The sequence below is a fragment of the Myotis nattereri genome, assembly GCF_964212035.1.
Source record: "Myotis nattereri genome assembly, chromosome: 8".
NCBI classification, from domain to species: Eukaryota; Metazoa; Chordata; class Mammalia; order Chiroptera; family Vespertilionidae; genus Myotis; species Myotis nattereri.
Genome location: NC_138083.1, coordinates 62,361,506 through 62,388,153, shown reverse-complemented (window position 1 = coordinate 62,388,153; position 26,648 = coordinate 62,361,506). Strand labels below are relative to the sequence as shown.

Here is a 26,648-nt window from a genome sequence, read left to right as displayed (position 1 = left end):
TATACACAAAGATATTTCTACAAGTGTTCACTAAAGTATTGTCCATAGAATCTATACTATACAATACCATACAGTTGTTCAAATGAATGAAGTAGAACTATCTGTATGTACTGACAGAAATATCTGTAACTCATTAAGTAAAAAAAGGCAGGTTGTAGAACTGAAGGCTGATAGATATATTTGAGTAACTAAAATAAAACACCACTGCCCTGATCAGTGTGGCTTAGTTGGTTGGAGCATCAACCCAAACAACGAAAGGTCTTGGGTTTGATTCCCAGTCAAGGCACAAACCCAGGTTGCAAGTTTGATCCCTGGTCACGTTTTTCTCTCTCTCTCTCTCTCTCTCTCTCTCTCTCTCTCTCTCTCTCTCTCTCAAATCAAGAAAAACCTAAATTGAAAGACTTATAAATTAACTACTATGAAAACATTATATAACTCTAATTCACCTAGAATAAAACCTAAATAAGATTTTAAAATGTTATAATCTGTCAACTAAAAAAAAATTTAACATTTAAAAATCTGAGTAATTATTGACATGGAATTGTAGTAAAGATCAGGGTTTTATGTACACAATCCAAAGCAGTTCTGTAATAAAGTAAGGTTTTAGAATTCTTTTTTTTTTAACAAGAAGAATAAAAAAATGTAGATTAAATTGTATTCAAAACCTGTTTAGATAAATTTTAAATTTTAGCTCCTGATAATTAGTATTTAATTACAAGTCTTACCTGCAAAATCTTTCACATTCACATTTGCTCCTAAACTTATTAATTCTTTGACTTGTTTCACATCTCCTCGAATAGCTGCCATGTGTAAAGGCGTTTCACCACGTTCATTTCGTTTATTAACTTTATCTTTTTGTCGAGATGAGGAACTGGGAGTTTTCTTTTGGGCTGGTGTTGTTTGTGATGGATGATTTGGTGTGGAATCTGTAAGAAAGGAGAAAGTTAAAAGTTCTACGCTAAATATTTTGTATATTCATTTAAAGGCTTTTATAGATAATGTGCTAATTTCTGGAACAGGAAGAATATCTTCTCACCTTCACAATCCAAAACTTGACTTGGATTTTACCCAAATACTTGGAGTAGATTTTCCTTTAGGGTTATCAAATATTGCATGAACCAATTTAGAAAAAATATTTTATTCATTCTATTCATAAAATTGGTCTAAAATGAATAATAAAGTATCAGGTATGCATACTAAAAGTGTTTGTTCAAGGAATAATTTGATAAAACTGCTATTATTCTAAGACCTAGATGAAATGACATTAAGACTAGAGACACACCTCTGACTCAGACAAAGCATTGGAGTTGTACTTGGATATTAAGTGCAAACTAAGGTTGTGACGATTTTAGTATGAAAATGAAATTTAACAACTATAAGAAATAAGAAGAGGCTGGGGAAAGGCCTTTAAAGAGAAAAAAAAGTGCTTTGCTATGATTCCCATCTTTTGATTTGTTTCAGTTTCTCTATCACAAACAAGAATGGTAAACTAGATGATGTCAATGTCCTCTCCTCCACATTTCATAACTATTGGGGGGAAAAACAAAAACCAGTTTCTTAATCAGTTAAGGATTCAAGATGTATGTATAACATTAATAATTAATTCTAAAATTTACAACTATTTAAAAGAAACAACTGCTCTAAGAGAAAAGTCCATGGAAAATTATTTTCTAGTGTAGTTAGAGCACTAACGTAACATCATCCTTTTCTCAGTAAGAAAAAAGGTTAAAGTTTACCTTTTGACTTTTAAAGTATATTTTGTCATTATAAGCTTCCTATCTGTATCTATAACATACTCTCCATAAGAGCAAGGACTTTGTCTATCTTATTTATCACTACATCTTGATGTCTTAGACTCCTTGGTACATGGTACTCATGCAATATCTGCTGAATGAATAAATGTATTTTATAATTTTTATAGTCACGTTATTTATTAAGAAAACTAATTGTTTAACTTCCTAAAAACAAAAGAACATACTTTTTAATTCATACAACTTGCAAGGAATTTATATAAAATATTGTTAGCCATACCAAAACACATACAAGTAGTACTATCCATAATGGCAAGCAGGTTAAACATAACAAAAACATGGAAAATTAATTATGAAACAGATAAAACAATGAATAATATATCAATATGCTGTTGGCAAATAGTTTGATATTTCTAAAGTTTTTCACTCTAATTCTATATTCTATAAATATAAAAGCCTAAGCACCCGTTATGACCTAACGACAAGTTGACTAGTCGCTATGATGCGCACTGACCACCAGGCGGCAGATGCGCGACACAGGAGCTGCCTACTGGTGGTCAGTGCGCTCCCACAGCCAGCCACCTGTGGCACCTCCCCCCAGCTGGCCCTTTCCCCCGCCCCCCACACCCTCTGCTGGCCAACCTCATATGGCCTCCCCCCCACCCTGTTAGGCCCCGATTGGGGCGTTGGCTGGCCAACCTTCCGGGGTCCCTCCCCCTGGCTGGCTGCCCCCCCCCCCCCCACATAGGCCTTGATCGCCAGCCAAGCCAAGGGGCCCCACCCGTGCACAAATTCATGCACTGGGCCTCTAGTATATTAATAAGTTGACTAAGATATTTCCTTGAATAAAAAGAACCTATTGCAGAACAGTATTAAAAAATGATCTTATTTATAGTTAAAAACAACCTATAACAAAAGATGTAATATATTTACATGCTTATGGCTAGTACATTTCTAGAAGAAACTGATAATAGTCATTGTCTGTCAAGATAGGAGGCTATTAAGATAAGGAAGGACTTTAACTTAATGCCTTATTGCATTAACTCTTTAATTTATTTTAAGGATAGAAGTTCATGCTATAAAAAAATCAGTTTTAAAAATTAAAAGTCTTTCCATCTATTATATCTGATTCAAAGTCAGTATTTTACAGAAACATTTCAAGTTTTAACATTGTAAAAAATCCTTAACTTGGCTACATTCTTTACCAAGGTAGGGGTGGAAAGGTGGGACAATAACCAAAACCTGTTCTACTTAAAATGGCAGAAAGCCCTAACATTTTTATTAGTGAAAGATATTAGGTACACACATGCTTTGATACACAAACTCTAGAAATTTTAGCATGCTGCCTCAGTTTTTAAAAAAAGAGCCAACACAGGAAAAGTTCACTGGAAAAATTGTGTCTTTTTCAGTGCACTTCAACAGGGTCTGTTATGTTACCCAAAGTCTTATGCAAAGATGCCTTGAATTTAGAGCTAAAATAATTTTTTTTCTATAGACAAGAGATTTACTTTCTTGTATCACTCAATGAGAATTATACAACTCAAAACTTTTCTTTTGTGTTGTTAGCTGCCAGAATGCACAGCAAAATTCAATGCTCAAAGTAATAACTATATCAGTCCAGCTATCTGAGTTCCTTTTTAAATCAACAGATTCATTTGTTTGTTCCATTTTGCTTTGGTCCTGCTGGTAAGCCATTTTCAATTATTTCTGGGGGACACAGTACATGAAAACACACACACACTTCCTTAACTGGAAGTGTGAAATGAAATAAGAGATAAATTTATACAACATACTGCAGATATTTTTTCTTTTATAATTACCTAGGTCTTAAACAATAAAATAACAATAAAACATGAATTAAATTCTTACTCCTAAAAGTAATAATATGATAAGATCATCAGTTTATCACCAGGATGCTAGTGAACTGAAAAGTAAACTATAAACCTAGAAGCAGCTTTATAGAAACAGGAGTAAAGAAATTCTTCAGTGAGATAAAAGCACCCAGTTCAGCAACAGATTTCTCAAGATGACTGACCAATTTCTAAATTGCTCATTTTAATTGACAAGTATTTACTGAATGTCCACTAATGCAATGACCCCTGCTCTTGTGTAGTTTCTCATCTAGTGGAGGATACAGACAGACAATAAACAATTGTCACACAAATAAATGTAGTTACAAACTTATGTTACAAGAAATTCTGACTAAATCTAGGAATAAAAATTTAAAGTAGTTAAAAATAACTGTTAAGACAAGGCTGGATTTGGAGGAAAACTAAGAGTAAACATGAACTCAGTGATGGTAAATTTCACCTGGACTGTTGTCTCTTGCTGTCATCTGCATAAGAAGTGCCATCTGCTTTCGCTCTGAGAGTGGATAACCAAAAAGAATGCTAACTGGTGTGGACTTCTTATTTCCAGCTTCCTTTTTTGTTTTCTTCTTTTCTGGACCTTCTTTCTCTGGAATTATTAATAAGTATATAAGAATTTGAAACAAATGTAAGCACTCAAAAGCAAAACTCGGGGGGAGGGGGATGGGGGACATCTGTAATACTTTCAACAATAAAGATAAAAAAAGTAAAACATGACTTTTTAAAAATAGATGTTATACATGTATATGGGAACGTGTGTATGAACCAACAATAGGCAGACGAAAGAGTACCATACTTTTATTATATTATACAATCAATTTTCTTACTGAATGTTTTTAAAAATGTTATTAATTCTATTGTTTTCAGAGAACTAATAACATTTGGAAATTTACTCCAAGTAAAATTTGTATTTAATGATTTGTTCTATTAAAATTTAACTTCAACAACATTTCAAACATTCCTTAGTGTTACATCTTTGAAACTTCTCTTTCACTCACTATAATTTTACACTTTTTAATTATTGGGAAGTCTACATAGCAATGCTCCTTCAAATTACTTCCTGAATTTCACTAATGATTTATACAATCTTCTAAAAAGATAAGTACATGAGACAAGTCTCATCACACAGACCTATTATTGATTTAAAAAAAAATGAATCACTTTATTCCAGTCATAGGAAAGTTGAACAAGAAATATTAAAGTTAAACATGAACAAATTAAAGATTCTGTGTATATGTGTGTGTGTGTGTGGCGGGGGGGTTAAGAGAGATCTGGCAAAAATTCAAAAATGTCTAAAGATTTTTCAAAGCAATTTGATCTGTCTTAAGTTAGTGCTAAACTTAGCTATTTGGGAAATTCTTTGGCAATACAGACAGTATTCCCCAATAATTAAGATGTGAGAAAAATCAGATGGAACTGGATTCTACAGGTCAAAGAGATACAGACGTCTGTTCTTTTTTTTTTTTTTGGACTTCTCTGGGAGTTAATTCAAGAGGTCCTAAAAGAGCTAATGCAGTCCAGCCAGTGTGGCTCAGTGGTTGAGCATCGACCTATGAACCAGGAGGTCACAGTTTGATTCCAGGTAAAGGCATATGCCTGGATTGTGGGCTCAATCCCCAGTGTGGGGCATACAAAAGGCACCCAATCAATCATCCTCTCTTATCATTGATGTTTCTGTCTCTCTCTCCCTTCCTCTCTGAAATCAATAATATATATATATGTATTTTAAAAAGAATTAATGCTGATGGTCAGCCTATTAACTATTGAGGCATCTACTAGTATTTCTTGGGAAACCCTAAACAAATATCTGGGATTTACTGAACCAGATTTGAGGGTCTTGCAGAGGGGCTACAAAAATAAATAAATAAGTAAAATTTAAAAACAAACTTAAAAGCAGCAAAAATGAGTGGAAGAAAAGGCTTATTCATAAGTACTGTGGCCAGCAGCTAAACTACTCTAGGAGATAGCATTTATTAATCTAGCAAGTTTCAAGAAACCAATAAAAGCTTGATATTAAACATTAAATATTATTAATAGCATAGAACTTAAAGTAATACTTCTTGCAGTGTACCAATTAATTAAAATATATTGGCATTGTAATGATCTAGAACAATTCGAGTTCCTACTATTTAAACTCCTCTGCCCACAAATCACTCAAAATTCAATAGTTCCTAAGTTGGCCCTTTTGTTGATATTTGATTTTCTATAATAAAACATTTCAAGCCCGGCTGGTGTGGTTTAGTGGGTTAGTGTCAACTTATGAACCAGTAGATCATGGTTTGATACAGGCCCAGGTTGCGGGCTTAAGCCCTGTTGGTGTGGGAGGCAACTGATCGATGACTGTCTCTCATCATTGATGTTTCTATCTCTCTCTCCCTCTCCCTTCCTCTAAAATCAATAAAAAACACACACATGTATTTAAATTTTTTAAAAGATTTAAGTCAGTCTTTATTGAGTTCTTAATATATTATCTTAATTTTCCTCATTTCATTATCATTAATGATCCAATTTAGTATAAATCCAGTTTCAGCAAGCTTTCATCTAACTTACTAAATATCTTATAAAGTACTAAACAGGTCTTTTAGAGAAGCCTATATTTTTCCGAAAGATATACTTTCTCCTATTAATGTTCTGTTCATTTTGGTTCTCTTGTATTATTTCCCTTAATATATCTTTTCTACTTTCTATAAAATTTTCACACTGTAAAATATTTTATTCTTAAAATATTTTGTTTTCACCTAAAAATATTTTACAATGTGAAAATTTTATAGAAAGTAGAAAAAATATATTAAGGTAATTAAGTTAAAGCTAGTAATTGGAGGAAACAAAATAAAGAATGCATAATATCTGGTCTTAAAAATAATTTCTAAAATTTTGGGGGTAACTTTTATTTTCCCATTTGCAAAACAATTGATTATTTTTGGTTTTTTTATTGCATTTTAATACAATGTTTTAAAAAGAAAATGCTCTTAAAAATAAATGAATAAAATGCTCTTAAGTGATATACACTCCATTTAGAGAAAACACGAGACATTTACAAATTCATTATTAGAATTCCATGCTGCCAAATGATCAATAATATAATCATTACATTTTGAAAAAGAATACACAAACTGGATATACTCCAAATATTCAAGCAAATATTCAAATTAGATACTAGCATCCAATCTGAACTCTGTTTTTTTTTCCTTTGAGAGTCTCTAGTCATTTGTCTGAGTTCATGTTTAAATGAGCTAGAAGAAGGTAAGTAAACAGTAGCAGGTGTAAACAGTTAGGTTAAAGATAACTATATACCATTCTTCAAAATTATAAAAGTGTTACATTAACATGTCTCTAAGGATGATTTTTCAAGTTTAAAGCACTGAACAAAACTTTGGCTATTTTGGATCTATCTTGTGAAAAACCTGTTTCCTTTGACCTGTCTTCTCAAGTTTCAGTAACTGAAGTATGTGTTTATATGTCTGAACAGCCAATCAGCATTTTAAAAATTTAAACACAGGAATACTGACACATGTACTCATTTAAGGTACAGTCTACTATAGATTTGAAATTGCAGTCAGCCACCTTATATTTATATATTTTAATTCAAGTGATTCACTTATGACTAAAGAAAAACAGAAAAATAAACTTTTCAGCAATCTAACACTATTTCAATGTTCAGAGAGGATCTTTAGAAATATGGAGATGTTTCAGTCTTATAATCTCAAAAATGCTTTTTTCCCCAGGTCTTGTCAGAATAGAAAGCTCAACACTGTCACATCCAAATTAAGTAGAGTATATTAAGGAAAAGAGACAAAATTGTTTTCCTTGGGCCCTGGCTGGGTGGCTTAGTTAGGTGAAGTGTCATCCATACACCAAAAAGGTTGCAGGTTTGATTCTTGATGGGGGTGCATACAGGAGGCAACTGATTGATGTTTTTCTCTCACATCAATGTTTCTCTTTCTTTCTCTTCCTCCTTCCTCACTCTCTTAACACATATCCTCTGGTGAGGATACGTAAAAAAATGTGTTTTTCTTTGGAAATTGGTTGATAAATTTACCAGTGTCTCAAAACCTAGAGAATATGGCATTTTTCCACTAAGCAACCACCGTGTAAGACAACAATTCAAATACAGATGAACATAACTATATGAATCATGTCTGGAATGTGTATATTTAAAGGCTGAGGAAAAAAAATGTTGCCATTATTCTTTGGTTCTAACCTATCTATCCAAATCTCTAACAGCTGGGTGCCTATATATTTGTATTTCCATCAAAGATACTCAAATAATGAATGGCTTCATCACATACAGCTCTTTCAGATGCACCCTGGCACTTAGGAGTCTCATTTTAGAAAAGTACACCTAACTCCACAGTAAGTGTAGGTCTTTTAAATTTAATGCCGATTATAAACATGACCTCACCCCCAAATTTGGATAATCAAATAAAACTGACTTATCAACTCAATTAAAAGTTTTCAGAATAATTTTTAAAATAATTAGTAGGTTCTAGACCACCACTACAAATTTATTAAATACAGTATATCAGAAACATAAGATTTATTTCATATTTTATAGCTAAATGTCATATGCTGAAAAGTAGACACTTAGAGACCTAGGGACTAAGTAACATTTTATATTAAAAAACATTCAAACATAAAAATGCAAGTCCATTAAAAAAAGACTGAGTGTGTTGTCACATTCTAAAATATACATTTATTTTTTATTTTAAAATAATATTATTTATATATTCTCTTGTATTCTTCTATCTGGAGCAATTATGAAGCATAATACCTGGTGTCATAACCAAATAGAGAGGTTCCAACACAGCTAATAGTAATGACAGTTTTCCAGGAAATCTGGTGTTTTAACTCATTTTTAATTTCAACATAGGCAGCAAAGTCTATAGATTCAACTTCAAAATTTTCTAAAACATGTTTTTTAAAAAATGCTGCATAACTGAAGGGTCACATGACACTGTCTATCAAAAAAACCCAACTTGGTATACCTTATGAAGGGTATACAGCAAAAGAGACTAAGCATCTTGGGTATCTTTCCATAGGGGGGCTGTTACAAGGAGTTGACTTTCACATTATTTTCTACGTGAATGACGCCCCATGCTGTACCGCACAACACGTGAGTGGCAGTTAAACAGTAATCCTGCTTATGTTCATACATAGCATTTGTTGGAAGTGATGTACTGATATCTCAAACAAAAGCTGGGAAATATGGTGTCATGATGTAGTTCATTTTTTTTTAAAATATATTTTTATTGATTTTTTACAGAGAAGAAGGGAGAGGGATAGAAAGTCAGAAACATCGATGAGAGAGATCGATCAGCTGCCTCCTGCACACCCCCCAGTGGGGACGTGCCCGCAACCACGGTACATGCCCTTGACCGGAATCGAACCCGGGACCCTTGAGTCCGCAGGCCGACGCTCTATCCACTGAGCCAAACCGGTTCGGCATGATGTAGTTCATTTATTCAACCGAAGATATCTATATACTGGTTTGAAAAGAAATTATTTATAGTATAATACTTATTTTTAAATGTGACAGAAACCACTGGCTAAACAGGAGCCCCTGATAATCTAATTACCTGAATATGTCCTGTAAGAAGATATAAGTCTCTCCCCCCAATTTTCACTTGTATGTCCTGGATCTGAATCTACAGAATGAGAAGAGACAGGAGAAAAGAAAAAAGCACACGAAGGGAAATGCAGAATTCAACAAGCCAACATTTTTCAAAAGACCACTAGTTAGTCAATGATAATGCATTGTTTTTCCAAAAGTTTATTTTTAGGTAAAGCCAAAAGTACACATAAGTAAAACACAGGTTTGGCCCATACCTAAGACATCAGTTTCTTCAATTAGAATATTAAAGTTAGGAAAATCAACCATGCAGTTTTCAGTAGATATTACTGATGCTGTTTATTAAAACATATCATGGCCTTTAAAGTTATATACATTTTTAAATTTGTGAATAATGATAAAAGATGCAGTACTCTATCACTGTTTTTCTGTTTAGAATTTGTCTTTAGAAAACTTGAATAACGAACTTTAATCAGCATTTTTGTTTTAAAAGGGCAAACATATTCAGAAAACAATGGAATACTTGGGAGTATAGTATCATTCTAGACCACAGAACTTTCTATAAATTATACACATTTCTAATGGTTTGCAATACTACACTAACCACTACTAAAGACCTTTTGGAAAGAGTAGCTCAATCAAAATATGTTTATCAGCTAAGAATATGGAATTCTGCCTAACAATTCAAGACATATACAATATGGAGAATTGACTTTTGGTAATATGGCTAGAGCAGATATGCCATTTTAACCTACAATAATATTATTCTGATATTCATATTCTCAACTTATTGAGACATATTTTTCTTTCCAGTATCATTATTATAGACATTATATCATTATGAGCTCAGTCAGGTATAAGAAAACAAAAGTATTTAAAAAACCATTTAGAGGCCAAGCAACCCCAAAAATAGCATTTGAAAAGTTTAAAGATAAGTCTAAAAGTTTAGTAATGAGAAGGCTCACTCAACTGAAAGTGAAATCTAATAAAAAAACATTCAGACCAATTCTAAAGCAAGTGGGTAAATGGATTGAATGACAAGCCTTTTGATGGAAACTTACATTTCAAAACAGAACACAATTAAATTAACAACTAGAAGAATTCCATGAAGAATAATTAAAATTTCATTTAAGAACAAGCAAAAATTCAAAATGGTCTCCACAGATTACATAGCAAAGAAAAAGTGATAAACAATAAGCTGTGCCAACTAATAGAATTAAAGGGATTATCAAAAGCAGATCATATTATTGTGATAGATAAAAGCATAGTGGATAAACTTAACTTTCAATTACATTCATTAATTTAATGTAGTAGTGTTAACAGTTTATCCAGATCTTCCTTTGGAAGTAATCAACACATCTGAACTCCACATACCCCTTGGATTTTACTCAAAAAAGTATGTTCATATTTGGGGCATCTGAATGTGTATTCTACGAAGATTTAATTGAGGAATGGAAAATTATATGCTACCATATCCTATTCCTTCAATCAAGCCATTTCTTTCTATGATATACTGCATCAATGGTTCTCAACCTGTGGGTCGCGACCCCTTTGGGGGTTGAATGACCCTTTCACAGGGGTCGCCTAAGACCATCGGAAAACACATATATAAATTACATATCGTTTTTGTGATTAATCACTATGCTTTAATTATTTTCAATTTGTAACAATGAAAATACATCCTACATATCAGATATTTACATTATGATTCATAACAGTAGCAAAATTACAGTTATGAAGTAGCAACGAAAATAATTTTATGGTTGGGGGTCACTACAACATGAGGAACTGTATTAAAGGGTCGCAGCATTAGGAAGGTTGAGAACCACTGATCTAGACGGTAATGAGACTATTGCTACCTACTGAGGTTTTTGTAAAACTCTTAAGGGTTAAGCAGAGCAATTATCTCTCCCTGATATGTTATGCATAGCAAGGCAAGACAAGCAATACTTATATTTTAAAAGCTGTCTTTAAAGTTAATATGCTGTTTTGGGTTGTAGGAGAATAAGAAAAAAATACCAAGAATGATTTAAAAGGTTTGCACTGTATGTTTGAAAATTTTATAATAAAGGGATGAGAGTAAGTGTGTAGTAGATAATCTCCATGAAAATCTTCAAAAGGTGATAAGCATTGATTTTATTTGCTATTTTAACAGTTAGCAGAAAAATTGTTTTTTTAAAAACATTTTTATTGTTTTTTGTGGTTTTTGTTTTGTTTTTGATTTTTTGTTGTTAGAGAGAGAAAGGGGGAAGAGGAAGAGTGGGAGGGAGACAAACTTCAATTTGTTGTTCTACTTATTTATGCATTCAGTGCCCTGATCAGGAACTGAACTAGCAATGTTGGTGTATCAGGACAATGCTCGAACCAACAGCTATCTGCCAGGGCCTTGCTTTCTTTCTTCCTGCTTCTTCTTCTTTTTTTTTTTTAATCCTCACCTGAGGATATTTTGCCACTGATTTTTAGAGAGTGAACATGAGGGAGGGAGAGAGGGAGAAACATCAGTGTGACAGACATCAATTGGCTGCCTCCCACACACACCCAATAATGCGACGGATCAAACCTGCAACCCAGGAAGGTGCCTGGACTGAGAATGAACCAGCAACCCTTCGGTGCATGGGCTGACGCTCTAACAACTGAACAACACTGGCCAGGGCAGGCTTTGTTTTCTTAGTTTAACCAGTTAACTGCCATGATATTTTGAACTGAATTTAAAAAGGTCTGCTGCGCCGAAACCGGTTTGGCTCAGTGGATAGAGAGTCAGCCTGCGGACTGAAAGGTCCCGGGTTCGATTCCGGTCAAAGGCATGTGCCTGGGTTGCGGGCACATCCCCAGTAGATGTGCAGGAGGCAGCTGATCGATGTTTCTCTCTCATCGATGTTTCCAACTCTCTCTCTCCCTTCCTCTCTGTAAAAAATCAATAAAATATATTTTTAAAAAAAAAAAGAAAAGGTCCGCTGATTGCATCTATAGACGCTTATGGCATACAAATGGTTAAAAAATTCCTCTTTCCAAATTTGCTTAAGTCATATTAAATAAAGTAAATCCTTTAATGGCATCTAAAGCTTAAGGAAAGTAAGCTTCTAAGGCTAGCTGGCAGAAAAGATTTAGTGCAAAACATTTGAACATGCTCTATAACTGTCACCATAAGAGGAAACAAATATTTTAAAAGTGAAGAATTTTATAACTTTCCACTTATATAAGCATATAAACTAAAATGCTGAATTACTACTCATTTACCTCCATAGAACATAGATCTATCAAACCTAAAGAAAAACATGTGTCCCAATGTTATTTGAGATTAAAGAATATTCATATACTGTTGGAGGCTTAGTAACTATAATTATTTTGGAGAAACATCACAGAAATGGTTAATCCTTTAAGCCTGTAACCCTTCTTCTAGGAATGAAAAGAAAGAAAATAGCCCTGGTCGGGTGGCTCAATTGTTTGGAGCATCATCAGTATACCAAAAAGGTTGTGGGTTTGATTCCTGTCAGGGCATATATCATCAGTACATAGGTTTTGGGTTTGATCCCTGATGGAGGTACATGTGGGAGGCAGCCAACTGATGTTTCTCTCTCTCCTTCCCTCTATCTCTAAAATAAAAATTTAAAAAACACACACATATCCTTGGGTGAGGATTAAAAAAAAAGAAAGAATTCACGGTATAATAAAAATACAATGTGAAAAATGCTTTTTATGGCATTACTCATAATAAAATAATTGAAAATTTAGTTTGGAGGTCAAGAAGAGATTCTCTCATGTGTAGACTCAAGATAGCTGTTCAGTACTTGATGTCAAGGGATTATGGCTTTCCCTTGGATGCCATTAGACTAGGAAAGAAAATAACTATGATTTTATGACTGATTGTGTAGGAATAAAACTTGCTTAGGGAGAAACATCAGTTATTAATTACTGTGCTAAAAAGTTTATACTATACAGTGGCAGTGTTGTAAGGCACCTACCCAATATTCATTTTCTCCTTCTTACCAGAAATACTCCAATTTTGATTAGTGTGATAATCTGCCCAGCTAAAAGTATTAGACTTTTCCAGACTCCCCAGCAACTAGGGTAGCCTAAGCAATGAGATGCAGGCAGAAGTTCCTAGGGAAGTTGTTTCATCAGTAAAAATGGCAAAGTCTCACTGGTAGAAAGATTCCTTTGCCCTTGGTCATTCCTCCCTATTTTCTGCCCAGGAAGAAGCAGGCAATTTCTTGTGACTATAAGGCAAAATGCTAAAGACAAACCCCATATATGAGCTAACGGTGGCAGAAGAGAAAGATAAAAATAGCCCAGTCCCTGATGGCATTACTGAACTGCTATGGCATAGGCATAGCAGTTCATACCAGGGTATCTCCAAATGAAGACTGAGAATGACTCATTCTGCTGATGGCGTTATTGCTGATTTTGGGACCATTGAGCCTTCCTTGGACAATATGAATATCTTTTTAAAAAACAGTAATGACTGTTTCATTCAAATATGTTCATTATTTTAAAAATTCAAGCCGAAACCGGTTTGGCTCAGTAGATAGAGCGTCGGCCTGCGGACTGAAGGGTCCTGGGTTCGATTCCGGTCAAGGGCATGTGCCTGGGTTGCGGGCACATCCCCAGTGGGGGATGTGCAGGAGGCAGCTGATCGATGTTTCTCTCTCATCGATGTTTCTAACTCTCTATCTCTCTCCCTTCCTCTCTGTAAAAACTCAATGAAATATATTAAAAAAAAAAAAATTCAAGCCATAAAAAATATACAAAGAAAGTAACAAATCACCCCAAATCCTGGATATAAAATGTTAACATTTGAGTACCCCTTTAAATATACGTAAAGTCAAAGGAAGTAGGATACAGAGAAAGAGACAGAAAAAAATTTATTTAAGATTTGGAAAATATCATATACATACACTATCCTATATAATAAAAGAGTAATATGCAAATTGACCCTAACAGCAGAATGACTGGGAATGACTGGACAGTATGACACACACTGACCATCAGGGGGCAGATGCTCAATGCAGGAGTTTCCCCCTGGTGGTCAGTGTGCTCCCACAGGGGGAGCTCTGCTCAGCCACAAGCCAGGCTGCCAGCTGCCAGCACAGTGGTGGTGGTGGGAGCCTCTCCTGCCTCCTCAGCAGCACTAAGGATGTCCGAATGCAGCTTAGGCCTGCTCCCTGCTGGCAAGTGGATATCCCCTGAGGGCTCCCAGGCTGCCAGAGGAATGTCTGACTGCCAGCTTATGCCCGATCCCCCGGGGAGTGGGCCTAAGCCAGCAGGTGGTCATCCCCCGAGGGGTCCCAGACTGCGAGAGGGCACAGGCTGGGCTGAGGGGCCCCCTGAGTGCACAAATTTTTGTGCACCGGGCCTCTAGTTTTAAAATATAAAGCTGTTATGATTAATTTTATTTTAATCCAATATAAAAAGAAAAAAACTAAAGAAATTACTTCTCTTTATCATATACTAAATATAAACTCATATATAAACACATAAAAATTTCTGAATATGGAAAGATTTAAAATTTTAAGCAATCATTTAAAAATATATATGTATTTCAGTTTTAGACAATATCAGTGAATCATTTGGTATGAGACCCACAAAACATCCACTAAGTTGGAGAATCTCATTCTACAATGAAACAGTCTTTTAAACAATCTTCTTTCCATATGTGTGTTAATACCTGTTCTGTATGCACATACATATAAACACACAGAATGTGATCTTTAATGCAACCAAACAGTACATATTCTTTTATAACCTATTTTTAAGTTTACATACTGTGAACAACTTTGCACACTGCACATTCTTCTGCAATATTGTTTTTAAGGATAAAATCATATTTCTTTTCTGAATTTACTGTAATTTAACAAATCCTGTATTACTTAACAGTATTTTCCTGGTTTTTGTTTTTGCTATTATAACAATGCTGAGATAAATGTACTTAAAGATAATTTTTGCTCTCATAAATAATTATTTATAGACTAACTGCCAAAGAATAATAAGTCAAATGTTAACAAATTTTTAGTTTTTTATATATGCTGTCATATATACCTCCAACAACGTATTACTATAATTAAAACCTACTAAATAAAGCAAGTTCCTATTTCCAACCAGGGACCACTTCATATGATTTAGGCCAACAGTAATTTTATCAATCGTTATAAATTTTTCTCATATATTTATTTGCCAATTGTAATTTTGTTGTTCTAAACTACTTCCTTGTACCTTTTGTCCATTTTTCCATTTTTGTGTTTTTCTTTTCACATTTAAGAGATTTTAAAATACTAAATATATTAAGATAAGGGTTGTTATATATACAAAAATATCTTGCCCTGGCTGGTATGGCTCAGTGGGTTGGGAATCATTTAATGCACAGAAAGGTTGCCTTTTTGATTCCCAGTCAGGGCTCATGTCTAGGTTGCTGGCTCAATCCCCGGTAGGGGTGTGCACAAGATAGCCAATCAATGTGTCTCTCTGTCTCCCTCTCCTTTCCTCTCTCTCTGAAAAAAAATAAAAAAATCTTAAAATAGAAATCTTACTTCTGAAGTTTTATCTTTACAATTTTAGCTAATTTAAAATATAGTACACTGTATAAAAAAGATCAATGTCAAATGTGAGGTTTGATGTTATAATTATTTTTATATGAAAAGTATCACTGAATGGTACTTTGCATTCTATTTTTTAAAAATATTTTTATTGACTTTTAGAGAGAGAGGAAGGGAGACTGAGAGAGATAAGAAAACATTGATGTGAAAAAACAACAACACTGATGTGAAAATGCAACATTAGTTGGCTGGCTGCCTCCTGCATACCCCCAACTGGGGATCGAGCCAACCTGGGTATGTATCCTGACTGGGAATCAATCCAGCAACCTTTTGGTGCATGGGATGACTCAACCAAGTGAGCCACACCAGCCAGGGCTATTTTATTTTTTTAAATAATAAAAATAAGACAGCTGGATTGTAAAGAAAATATTTTGCTTTGGCCAGGGAAAGAGGGAGAGATGAAGAGAAGGAGAGAGGGATGGAGAGAGAGAAAGAGAGAGGAAGAGAGAGAGAGAGAGAGAGAGAGAGAGAGAGAGAGAGAGAGAGTGAGTCAGAGCCTGTGTGTGGCAAAAGGACCTCTAGGGAGAAAATATAAGTTAAATCTTATTAATCTAAAAGTACATAAGCACCTTCTTCTGAGCTAAGTGATTTAGTAACAGCTTGGAAACAGTGCTTAAGGATAAGGAGAATCACATTTCAGAAAAAACAAAAAGATTTTGAATTTCTAGAAAAAGCCACTGTAACTTACAATGAACAAAGCACACAAGTTCTTAATTACTTCAAAAAAAAGTAATTTTCAAGATTTAAAAATATCATGAGTGTTTAAGAACAATTTATAGTTCAAGCTAAGAAACCTACCTACTACCTACCTACTTCTAAAAGTGTATACTAAAAATTAAATATTTTCTAATGCTTTGTTAATATAGGGCATTTCAAAAGTCTTTAGGGTATTTTCGTAGATTTCAGAATCAAGATCATTTCCATATTGCTGATTAAGATGGTTACAAAGTTAGAAATAGCACATAATTTATGTACATAAACTCAGAATGGAACACTAATTTTCTGTGAGTGAAGCTAAAACAATGGTAAGATTGGTTCATTAACATAGTACTTAATGCAAGGTATAAAAGGATTATGATAAATATATAAACATTCAAGTTTAAATTAGTTTCAAGAAATGGTTAGTTCAGGGCTAAAACAAAATCTAGTAATTTATCAGTGGTAATTAGGTCCTAATCTATTATGAATAAATGAAATTGATTGATGTCAAGTATTATTTCTGATATACAAGAGTTTTTAGAAAAAAAGTATTATGAGTTAGGAAGTTAGCCTCAATAATTTCCCCTTCTTTTTTTTAGTGGAGGGTGATTTATTTCTGAATCTAAGATGCCTAAACTTTTTTCTTGGTGGGTTCAACAATGTCCACAATAACTCAACTTTTTCTCACATGTACCATATCCTATGCTCCCTATCATTGAGTAAATTTCACTATTAAATACGCCCCCCAAAATTAAGTCTGAAAGTGATGAGATTTGTAATAAACATTGAGAGAGTAAGAAAAAAAGAAAATTTTTTTTCTATCTTGGATTAGAAATCATGTTTGGTGAGAACTATTTGAATTTCTGCCCCCAAAACGGTAAAACTGAAATACGAAAATTTCTCTATTAAGGTGAAAGAGGAATGATATGAGAAAAATCAGAATAAAAGATGATTAACATTTTACAGAAAACAACAAATTATTCTACCTGTGTCTGAATCTCGTTCTTCATTTCTTGATGGGCTAATGGTAAAAGGAAGTTTACGTTTCATGGACGATTTCTCTTTCACCTCCTTGCCCACATCACTTCGATCAATTTTTGGAGTTCTGCTATAGGATGCAATCTTATCTTTACTCTATTAAAAAATAAAATATGAATAAATTATAACAATATTAGCTAAGCAATAAAGTATTAAAAAACACTTTATGAAGGAACTTTTCAAACATACACAAAAGTAGAGAGGGTATTATAAACCATCATTGACCTCAATGCATTCAAGACTACTTTCAACAATTACAATTTATTTTAATTTGTTCCCATACTTTTACTTAATATATTAATACCAATGAATGAATATAAATCTGAAAAAATCTAAAACAGTGTGTTTTATTAATATCATGTGCTCACCCATTCAGGTGAATTGTCCTACCCTCATGGTCTACAGTTATTACCAAGGTCCCTCTTATTTATTTTTTTTAAAAAATATATATTTTATTGATTTTTTACAGAGAGGAAAGGAGAGAGATAGAGAGTCAGAAACATTGATGAAAGAGAACCATCGATCAGTCGCCTCCTGCACATCCCCCACCGGGGACGTGCCCGCAACCCAGGTAAATGCCCTTGACCGGAATCGAACCTGGGACCCTTCAGTCCGCAGGCTGACTCTCTATCCACTGAGCCAAACCGGTTTCGGCCAAGGTCCCTCTTATAATCTAACATCCAAATTGGTGCAGCACAGCTAAACTGTGCTATGATGATGACTCTTTTGTGAAAAATATGCTAGATACTAAGAACTAAGTGACATCACCTTAGCAGGAGAGTTTAAAAGAATAGTTTTCAAACAATAATAAATAGACATCATAATTGTAGAGAATCTCAGAAGCAAATTAGAAGTAGACTCAGATTGAAGAAAACACTAGCTTTCAACCCAAAACAGAAAACAAACTAAAGGACGAACAAGGTGGGAAAAAGGGACATAAAAATAAAAGTACTGACTTTTTTTTAAATGTAGAATTTGTCAATATCAAAAAGTGGTTCTAAAAGAGCAATAGAATACAACTTTTAGTGAGTCTAATAATAAAAATGAGAGAGAAGAGGAAAATAAAACTTGAGAGACCTAAATACAATTCCAGAGGAGTTGTTTAAAAGATACAGAAAAATACTATATTCATTTTTCTACCATTCAAAATTTAAGACCTGAAAAATGGATTATTTTCTAAACATGCATTTCTAAAATTAGTTTATGAAAGAAAAATCCAAGAAACAGATATTTCCCATTTCATATAAATTATACTATATAGCATAAAAGATAAGATGGTACCCAATTCATTTTTTTAAGTCTAAAGTAAAACTGATACCTAAGCAGAGTCCAAAACAGAAATTACAGACTAAATTACTTATAAAATAAATGCAAACATAAACTATCCTAAATAAACTGTGAAATAAAATTAGTATCTTAGAAAGATAATACAGTAAAACCTTGATATATCGGACTAATTTGGGAGTCTGGGTGTCTGTTAAAGCCAAAAGTCTGTTATATATAATAAAGTAGGTTTTCAGAACGCATACGTTAAAAAGTTGACAAATTAGTTAGTTTACGTTTTTTTACTTACGTAGGCACACTTGTGTAATTAAAATTAAGTATGTATGAAAAGTTTAATTTCACAGTTTTCTATATGTGTTATAATAATTTTAAATTTATACTGAATAGTTCTAGTATATGTCATTCACCAGTCACTGCAAGTAAAAATGCACACAGTTGGAGAATGGCTTAGTGCATGTGTTAAAACTGCTGTAGGAAGTCACGCTGTGGGAAAAGAGAACCAATTACATTGTGCACAGTGTGTTGTGATCACATGCTAATCATTCACCAAACATTGTTTAGGAGTGGTGACTCTTAGATTAAAATATGTAGATAATAGCTGTAGATATGTAATATTTATTTATGTAGGGGAGATTACTACAGTGTTTTTCCCAACATATGGCCTATTTGCTAAAATTTGTTAAAAATAATAGTGAATTAATAACAAAAAATAATCTGTTAATTTAATTATAAGCAAACTGTGATTAAAATCATTTAAAAATTAACAGGGTGTTAATTTTCATATATGACATATGCACTGGACATTTGGTTGGTTAAGTCCAAGGTCCGAAAAATCAAGGGCCACAAAATTGAGGTTTACTGTACTAGCATATCATAGTCAAGCAGGATTCATCCAAATAATGCAAGAATAGTTCATTATTAGATAATCTTATAGCAATTCATTGTATCAAAATATTAAAGAAAGCCCTGGCAGGTGTGGTTCAGTTAGCTGAATGTCATCCCATGCACTGAAAGGCTGCTGGTTTGATTCCAGGATCAGGGCACATGGCCACGTTACGGTGCTCGATCTCAGGTAGAAGGCGTGCAGAAGATGGCCCATTGATGTTTCACTCTCAAATCGATGTTTCTCTCTCTCTCTCCCCCGCTTCCTCTCTCTCTTTAAAAAAATCAATAAAATAATATTTAAAAAATATTAAAGAAAAACCAGTGACAGGTGATATCATCTGAATAGACTACATTAATTCTTAATAAATCTATTAGCAAATTAGGAAGAGAAGGTGACTACCTTGTATCTTAACACATTGTATGTGGGAAACGTATTTATACGTTTTACGTTGACTGATAGTAGAGCGCGGGACACGTATTAATACGTTTTTTATAGACTAGCGGTAGAATGCGGGTAACGTATAGATACGTAAACTAAAGTTATCATAATTTTACTGAACTTTGCCATTTGCGCAAAAAATTAGCAAAAATGCCCGCGCCACCTGTTAGCGCACGATAAAAACTACCCGCAAACAATGTGTTAAGTGGTAAAGATTGCTTAAAAATAAAAGCTTCTTATTTCCCAGTTACAAAGTAAAATCTTGTTAACTTGTTTTTTTTCACTTCTGCCAATGAAATGGAGCTTCACAGGCATGCATTTTGTTCATAAAGATTCTTTAAAATTTAGGTTTAATTATTATTCACATACTAGAGGCCCGGTGCATGGATTCGTGCATGGATTCACCCTCTCACAATCTGGGACCCCTTGGGAAATGTGGAACTGCTGGTTTCAGCCTGATCCCTGCAGGCCATGCTGAGGGACCCCATAAGTGCACGAATCTGTGCACTGGGCCTCTAGTATGCATATAAGATCTTTGGTTAATCTCTTCCCGCCCTCCCTCCACCCCCTCCCCTCTGAGATTCATCAGTCTGCTCCATGTTTCCATGCCTGTGCATTGAGCATCTGCCCCCTGGTGGTCAGTGAGTGTCATAGCTACCGGTCAAACAGTGGAACGACCGAATGGTCCAATGGTCACTTAGGCTTTTATATATATACCAGAGGCCCGGTGCACAAAATTTGTACATGGGGGGGGGTCCCTCAGTCCGACCTGTTCCCTCTCACAATCCAGGACCACTCAGGGGATGTCCAACTGCCAGGTCAGGCCTAAACTGGCAGTTGGACATCCCTCTCGCAATCCAGGACCACTTGCCCTTAACCACTCGCCTGCCTACCAGCTCGCCTGCCTGCCTACCTGCTCGCCCCTAACCGCTCAGTATGTGTCACAGTGACCCGTTGTTCTGCCATAAGGGTCGCTTAGGCTTCCTATATAATAAAGAGGTAATATGCAAATTAACCCTCACACCCTCACAAGATGGCTGCCTATGACCAGGCCAGCAGGGGGTTAGTGAGCGACGACCAAACAACTGAACAAGCAGGCTGCGTGGGGTGACCAGGCTGGCAGGGGGAGCAGTTGGGGGCAACCAGGCCGGCGGGGGGGGGCAGTAAGAGGCGACCAGGTCAGCAGGAGGGCAGTTAGGGGCAACCAGGCCAGCAGGAAACGGTGTATTTGGGGGTGACCAGGCCAGCAGGGGAGGGCAGTTGGGGGTGACCAGGCCAGCAGGGGGGCAGTTGGGGGCAACCAGGCCAGCGGGGGGACAGTTAGGGGCGACCAGGCCAGCACGCAGAAGCAGTGAGGAGTGATCAGGCCGGTGGGGGGAAGGGGAGGGGGCAGTTAGGGCTGACCAGGCAGGCAGGTGAGCGATTAGGAGTCAGTGGTCCAGTACTGTGAGAGGGATCCCAGACTGGAGTGGGTGCAGGCTGGGCTGAGGGGACCCCACCCCCACCCCATGCACAAATTTTGTGTACTGGGCCTCTAGTTTACATATAGATAGATAGATGATGAGGCCAATAGATCAGGAGACTGCTGCCATTGAAAGACAGTTTGCTCCTCATAGTTCCCAAGAGGGGGCAAGCCATATTATGCAGAGCCACATCAGGAAGCACCAAGGTAGGTCAAAGAGCAAAGGGAGAGGAGGGGAGTGTAGGCAAAAGCTTTTATTGTGGTTTCAACAGGCTATGAAGGTATAGGTACTGTTTCTCTAGTTATCTGATACCTGGCTCTGGGGTGCTTAGGGCAGACAGATAGTATGACCCAGAGTATAAGAGCTGAATAAATGTGGTGGTTGGGGATGGACTCTGGATTGATTGGTTTGCTTATGAAAGATGTGGACAAAAGGGAATTGTTTACTATCTCTAGAAATTGACTAGCACTAGGAAGGACAGTCTCCCCATATTCAGCAAGGCCCCAGATGTCAAAATATCTATAATAATAAAAGCATAATATGCAAATCAACCGAATGGCCATTGGGACATCATTCTGGACAACCTTCCAGATGAAGCCAGGGCTGCAGTCGCTGCAGCTTCGAAGGCTTACTCTTGCACAAATTTCGTGCATCGGGCCTCTACTAATAAATAAAAAGGCATGATTAACACCAACAAAATTCAGAGACTTCCCTTAAAAATACGAATCTTGTTATTAATGAAAGAACCTGTGCCATATAACAAGTGGAAAGAAACCAACTTGGTGACATGTTAAATGGAAAATGCTTACATGAATATATTGATCAGGCTCTTCTGTGTAATATGGTGATTGGTATGACTATTCATAATTGACACCAACCTGTCCTGTTCTCTGTAAAATAAAACTGCTTTTGGACGTGTTATTTAAACTAAGAGTTTTGTGAGATTCTTAATACTTTAAAAATTATTTTCAGATATGAGAAAAAACACTTTCTTTTTTAAAAAAAAAATATTTTTATTGATTTCAGAGAAGGGAGAGGGAGAGAGAGACAGAAACATCAATGATAAGAGAGAATAATTGATCGGCTGTCTCCTGCATGCCCCCTACTGGGGATCAAGCCAGCAACTTGGGCAGGTGCCCTGACCAGGAATCAAATTGTGAGCTCCGGGTTCATAGGTTGATGCTCAACCAGTGAGCCACACCACCTAGGCTGTAAATACTAATTTATTGCTAAAAACTATAGTGGGAAAATTTCTAAACTAAAACTAATGGGGGGAAAATCTCACAGGTTAACAAGAAGATGTTTGAAGAATTGTGAGTAGGTATTCTTTTTAAGGTTCACTGAATTTTTTATTTTTGTATGAGTAGATATTTTTGATGAAGCTCTAACTACTGACATATTTAACGAGGCAATGAAAGCACTTTATATAAAAGTATATTACTACAGAATGTATTATTTAAAATTATGCTGTATTTAAATGCATTTAAGAAATTAAATTTTGGTTCAGGTTATTTTATTAATTTGGGATCTCATAATAGCAATAGTCTGTGCCACATTAAACTGTAAATAAAGTCTCTTTTACATAACAGAACTATTGCATATTCATTTCTAAAAAGTTGTTGGAAGAAAAACTTAGCAGAAGCTAGAGGCTGGCTTCAAGGTCAATCACTCACTACAAAAAGACAATTGTGAGAATATGCTTTACAAATGTATAGGTGAGTAATACTGTCATGTCTTCTTCTCTCCTAAACTCCCTTCTAACTTAATTTTGTAAGAAGTAGAAGTAACATCGTCTATATGCAGAAAATTCGGAATGGAAATTATGGTTAGGGTTGGGCTAGTAACAAAAACCAGAATCTTTGCTGCCAGAGTGCCAACTTGAACTGATATAGAGAGTCAAAACCACACACCCAATCATATTGTTAATAAAAATATCAAATAGTAGAACACAAAAGTAGGGGGGTAAAAACATAGTTCTAGTACCCTAATGTTGTGGTCCCACTGCAGAGGAGCAGCAGCTTGTGGATAAGCAGAAATTTAATAGGGAGATAGCAGAAATGAGAGATGTAGGGGGTGCTGGTAAGATTGCCACATTTGCCCTGCTGACAGGGAAGCTATGTAAATGTGCAGGAAAGACTTAAGAAGGGCTAAGTTCTCCACCCATAGCTCTCTAACTGGGAGATTGTATGCATGTGCAGGAGAGATCTACACATCCTTGGTTGACTAAGATGCTTTACACAAGTAAACCCAAGATCTGGGTGAGCCCAGCAGAAAGAAAATGCTAGGGATGATTTGAAAAATGCCTGTACTTCTCAACACACATATAAGTCTGTCAGCAGAAGGTGAAAGACAGTTATCCAGTCAAGATAGTGGTATAGGTAAACGCAGTGCTCACATCCTCCCACAACCACATCAAAATGACAATTACAGAAAAACCATCATTCAGAACCACCTGACATCTACCTGAATGGAAGTCCTACAACTAAGGATTTAATGCAAAACAAGCTGATCCTACATGGTGAATAAAAATTGGGAGGGATATTTCAGCTGAGCAGGTCCCCCCTGAGGAGCTAAGGGTCCCAGCCCCTTACCTGGCTCCCCAGCCTAGGGTTTGAGAGCCAAGAAGAAAAGTCCCCATAACCTCCGGCTGAAAAACCAGCAGGGATTGTGGCTCAGTGAGATGGAGGGCCGCAGAGTCCCAGGAATTCCTCTCAAAGAGCTCACCGAAGACTTACTCAGACTCACTCCCTGAGTTCCAGTACTGCAGTGGTTCTCAACCTGTGGTTCGTGACCCCTTTGGCGGTCAAACGACCCTTTCACGGGGGTCACCTAAGACCATCCTACATATCAGATATTTACATTACGATTCATAACAGTAGTAACATTACAGTTATGAAGTAGCAACAAAAATAATTTTATGGTTGGGTCACAACATGAGGAACTGTATTTAAAGGGCCAGAAAGTTGAGAACCACTTCAGTACTGAGACAGTGGCTCAAAAGGTACCAGGGACATAGAGGGAGAAACTGAATTGTCCAGCATCAGGGTGAGAGCTGGAGGGGCAGTTTTCTACCAGACAGAAGTGCTGGCAGAGGTCACTGCTCCTTTTCTGAAACTCCCCCCACAGAGCTGGCAAGCACTCCCCATACTGGTATCTCCATCATCATGGCTAACAATGTTTGCCTAGACCTGGTGATTATCAGAGACCCCACCCCACCCAACTTGAGGGCCCACCCAAATTATTTCCAGAGGCTTTTTCCTACAAATAGTCATGGCTTGCCCTGACTGGTTTGGCTCAGTGGGTAGAGCGTCGGCCTGTGGACTGAGGGTCCCAGGTTCGATTCCAGTCAAGGGCATGTACCTTGGTTGCAGGCACATCCCCGGTGGGGGGTGTGCAGGAGGAAGCTGATCGATGCTTCTCTCTCATCAATGTTTCTAACTCTCTTTCTCTCTCCCTTCCTCTCTGTAAAAAAATCAATAAAATATATTAAAACAACAACAACAACAACAAAACAAATAGTCATGGCTCATGCTTCAAGCTTTCCTAAAATCTCTCAAACAAGTAGCATCAAACAAGTTCCATCTGGCCTCCAAGTGCCCCAAACCTCTTGCTAAGTTGCCCCGGGCCTGGCACTAGCAGCAGCTGGCCTTGGTTTGTAGCTTTGCCTTGCCTTGCACCTCCAAGCTCAGTACAAGTAGCAGACATCCACATATAGCTTTGTAGCATATGCCCAGTGGTTTTGGGCAGAAAAAGGCCATGGTTCCTTTTCTGGGACTCCTCCCACAGAGTCAGCAGTCAGTTGCCATATCTGAGTGTCCATCAACATGGCTATCACTGTTAATCTCATGTTGGTGATTTCCTGAGACCATGCCTCACCTGACCTGGGTGCCCACCCAAACTATTTTCAGTGGTTTTCCATACCAGTGGCCTGTCTTGGCTCATGCTTCAGACTTTCCTAAAATCTCTCAAACAAGCAGCATCTGGTCTCTGCTAGCCCTGTACCTCTTGCTAAATGATCCTAGGCCTGTCATTAGTGACAGCTGGCCATGGTTTGCAGCTTGGCCTCTCCTGGGCACCTCTGAGCCAAGCACAAGTAGCAGTCCTCTGCAAATCATTTTGTAGCTCATGCTGAGTGGCCTGGGTGGCAGAACACAGATGGCAGCTGACCTTGACCTGCACCTCTGGGGAGATCCGGGCCAGTGCACATGGTGGACAGCTTCAGACCACATTGAAGCACCACCCAACCACCTCCACAAGAGACACACTCAAGGGGTGGACTCAGGTGGCACCAGAGCCCTGCTGAAGTAAATCCTACTCTATGGTGTGGGCCCTTGCACGGCTGATCCTCCTTGGTGGTTCCAACCAGTCCTTATAGCTTATAGGCCTAGAGGTAAATCCCTCCCATTGACGTGCTAACAGCAATCAAGGGTCAACTATAACAGGAAAGTGTATACAGCCCACATAGGGGTGGGAAATACCTGGAAAGCTCAGTTCAGGAATGGGACTGCTGTGCCACTGTACCCTATAGGACAGCTACTACATTAGGCCACTCTACCAAGCATGGGAGATGTAGCAGCTCTACCCAATACATAAAAACAAACACAGGAAGGCTGCCAAAATGAGGAGACAAAGAAACATGTCCCAAATGAAAGAACTCCAGAAAAAAAACCCCAAAACTAAACACAACAAAGACAGCAAACTACTAGATGCAAAGTTCAAAACATTGGTTATAAAGATGCTCAATGAACTTAAAGGACATGGAAACCCTAAAAGAGAACCAATTAGAAATGAAGGATATACTGACATGAAGAATAATTTACAGGTAATTAACAGTTAAGTAGTTGAAATAGAGAATCAAATCAGCGGTTTGGAATATACGGAAGCAAAAAATACCCAATCAGAACAGCAAAAAGAAAAAAGAATCTGACACATCATCAGGGTGCCAGAAGGGGAAGAGAGAGAGCAAAAAATTGAAATTCTATTTGAAAAAATGATGGAAAACTTCCCTGACCTGAGGGAAATAGACATACAAGTCCAGGAAGTGCAAACAGTTCCAAACAAA

The 26,648-nt window shown here is 36.5% G+C and overlaps 1 protein-coding gene across 1 annotated transcript in view; it reads right to left on the bottom strand.

Annotated features, from left to right (window-relative positions):
- The window catches only part of ANKRD12 (ankyrin repeat domain 12), a 108,077-nt gene that overhangs the window by 54,273 nt on the left and 27,156 nt on the right, over positions 1-26,648 (bottom strand). Inside the window, exons 4-7 of the mRNA XM_081096500.1 lie at positions 17,464-17,611; positions 9,196-9,264; positions 4,062-4,208; positions 726-926 (exon numbers count right to left, since the gene is read on the bottom strand). Coding sequence (XP_080952626.1) covers positions 726-926; positions 4,062-4,208; positions 9,196-9,264; positions 17,464-17,611 — 565 coding nt within the window. The remainder of the gene's footprint in view (positions 1-725; positions 927-4,061; positions 4,209-9,195; positions 9,265-17,463; positions 17,612-26,648) is intronic.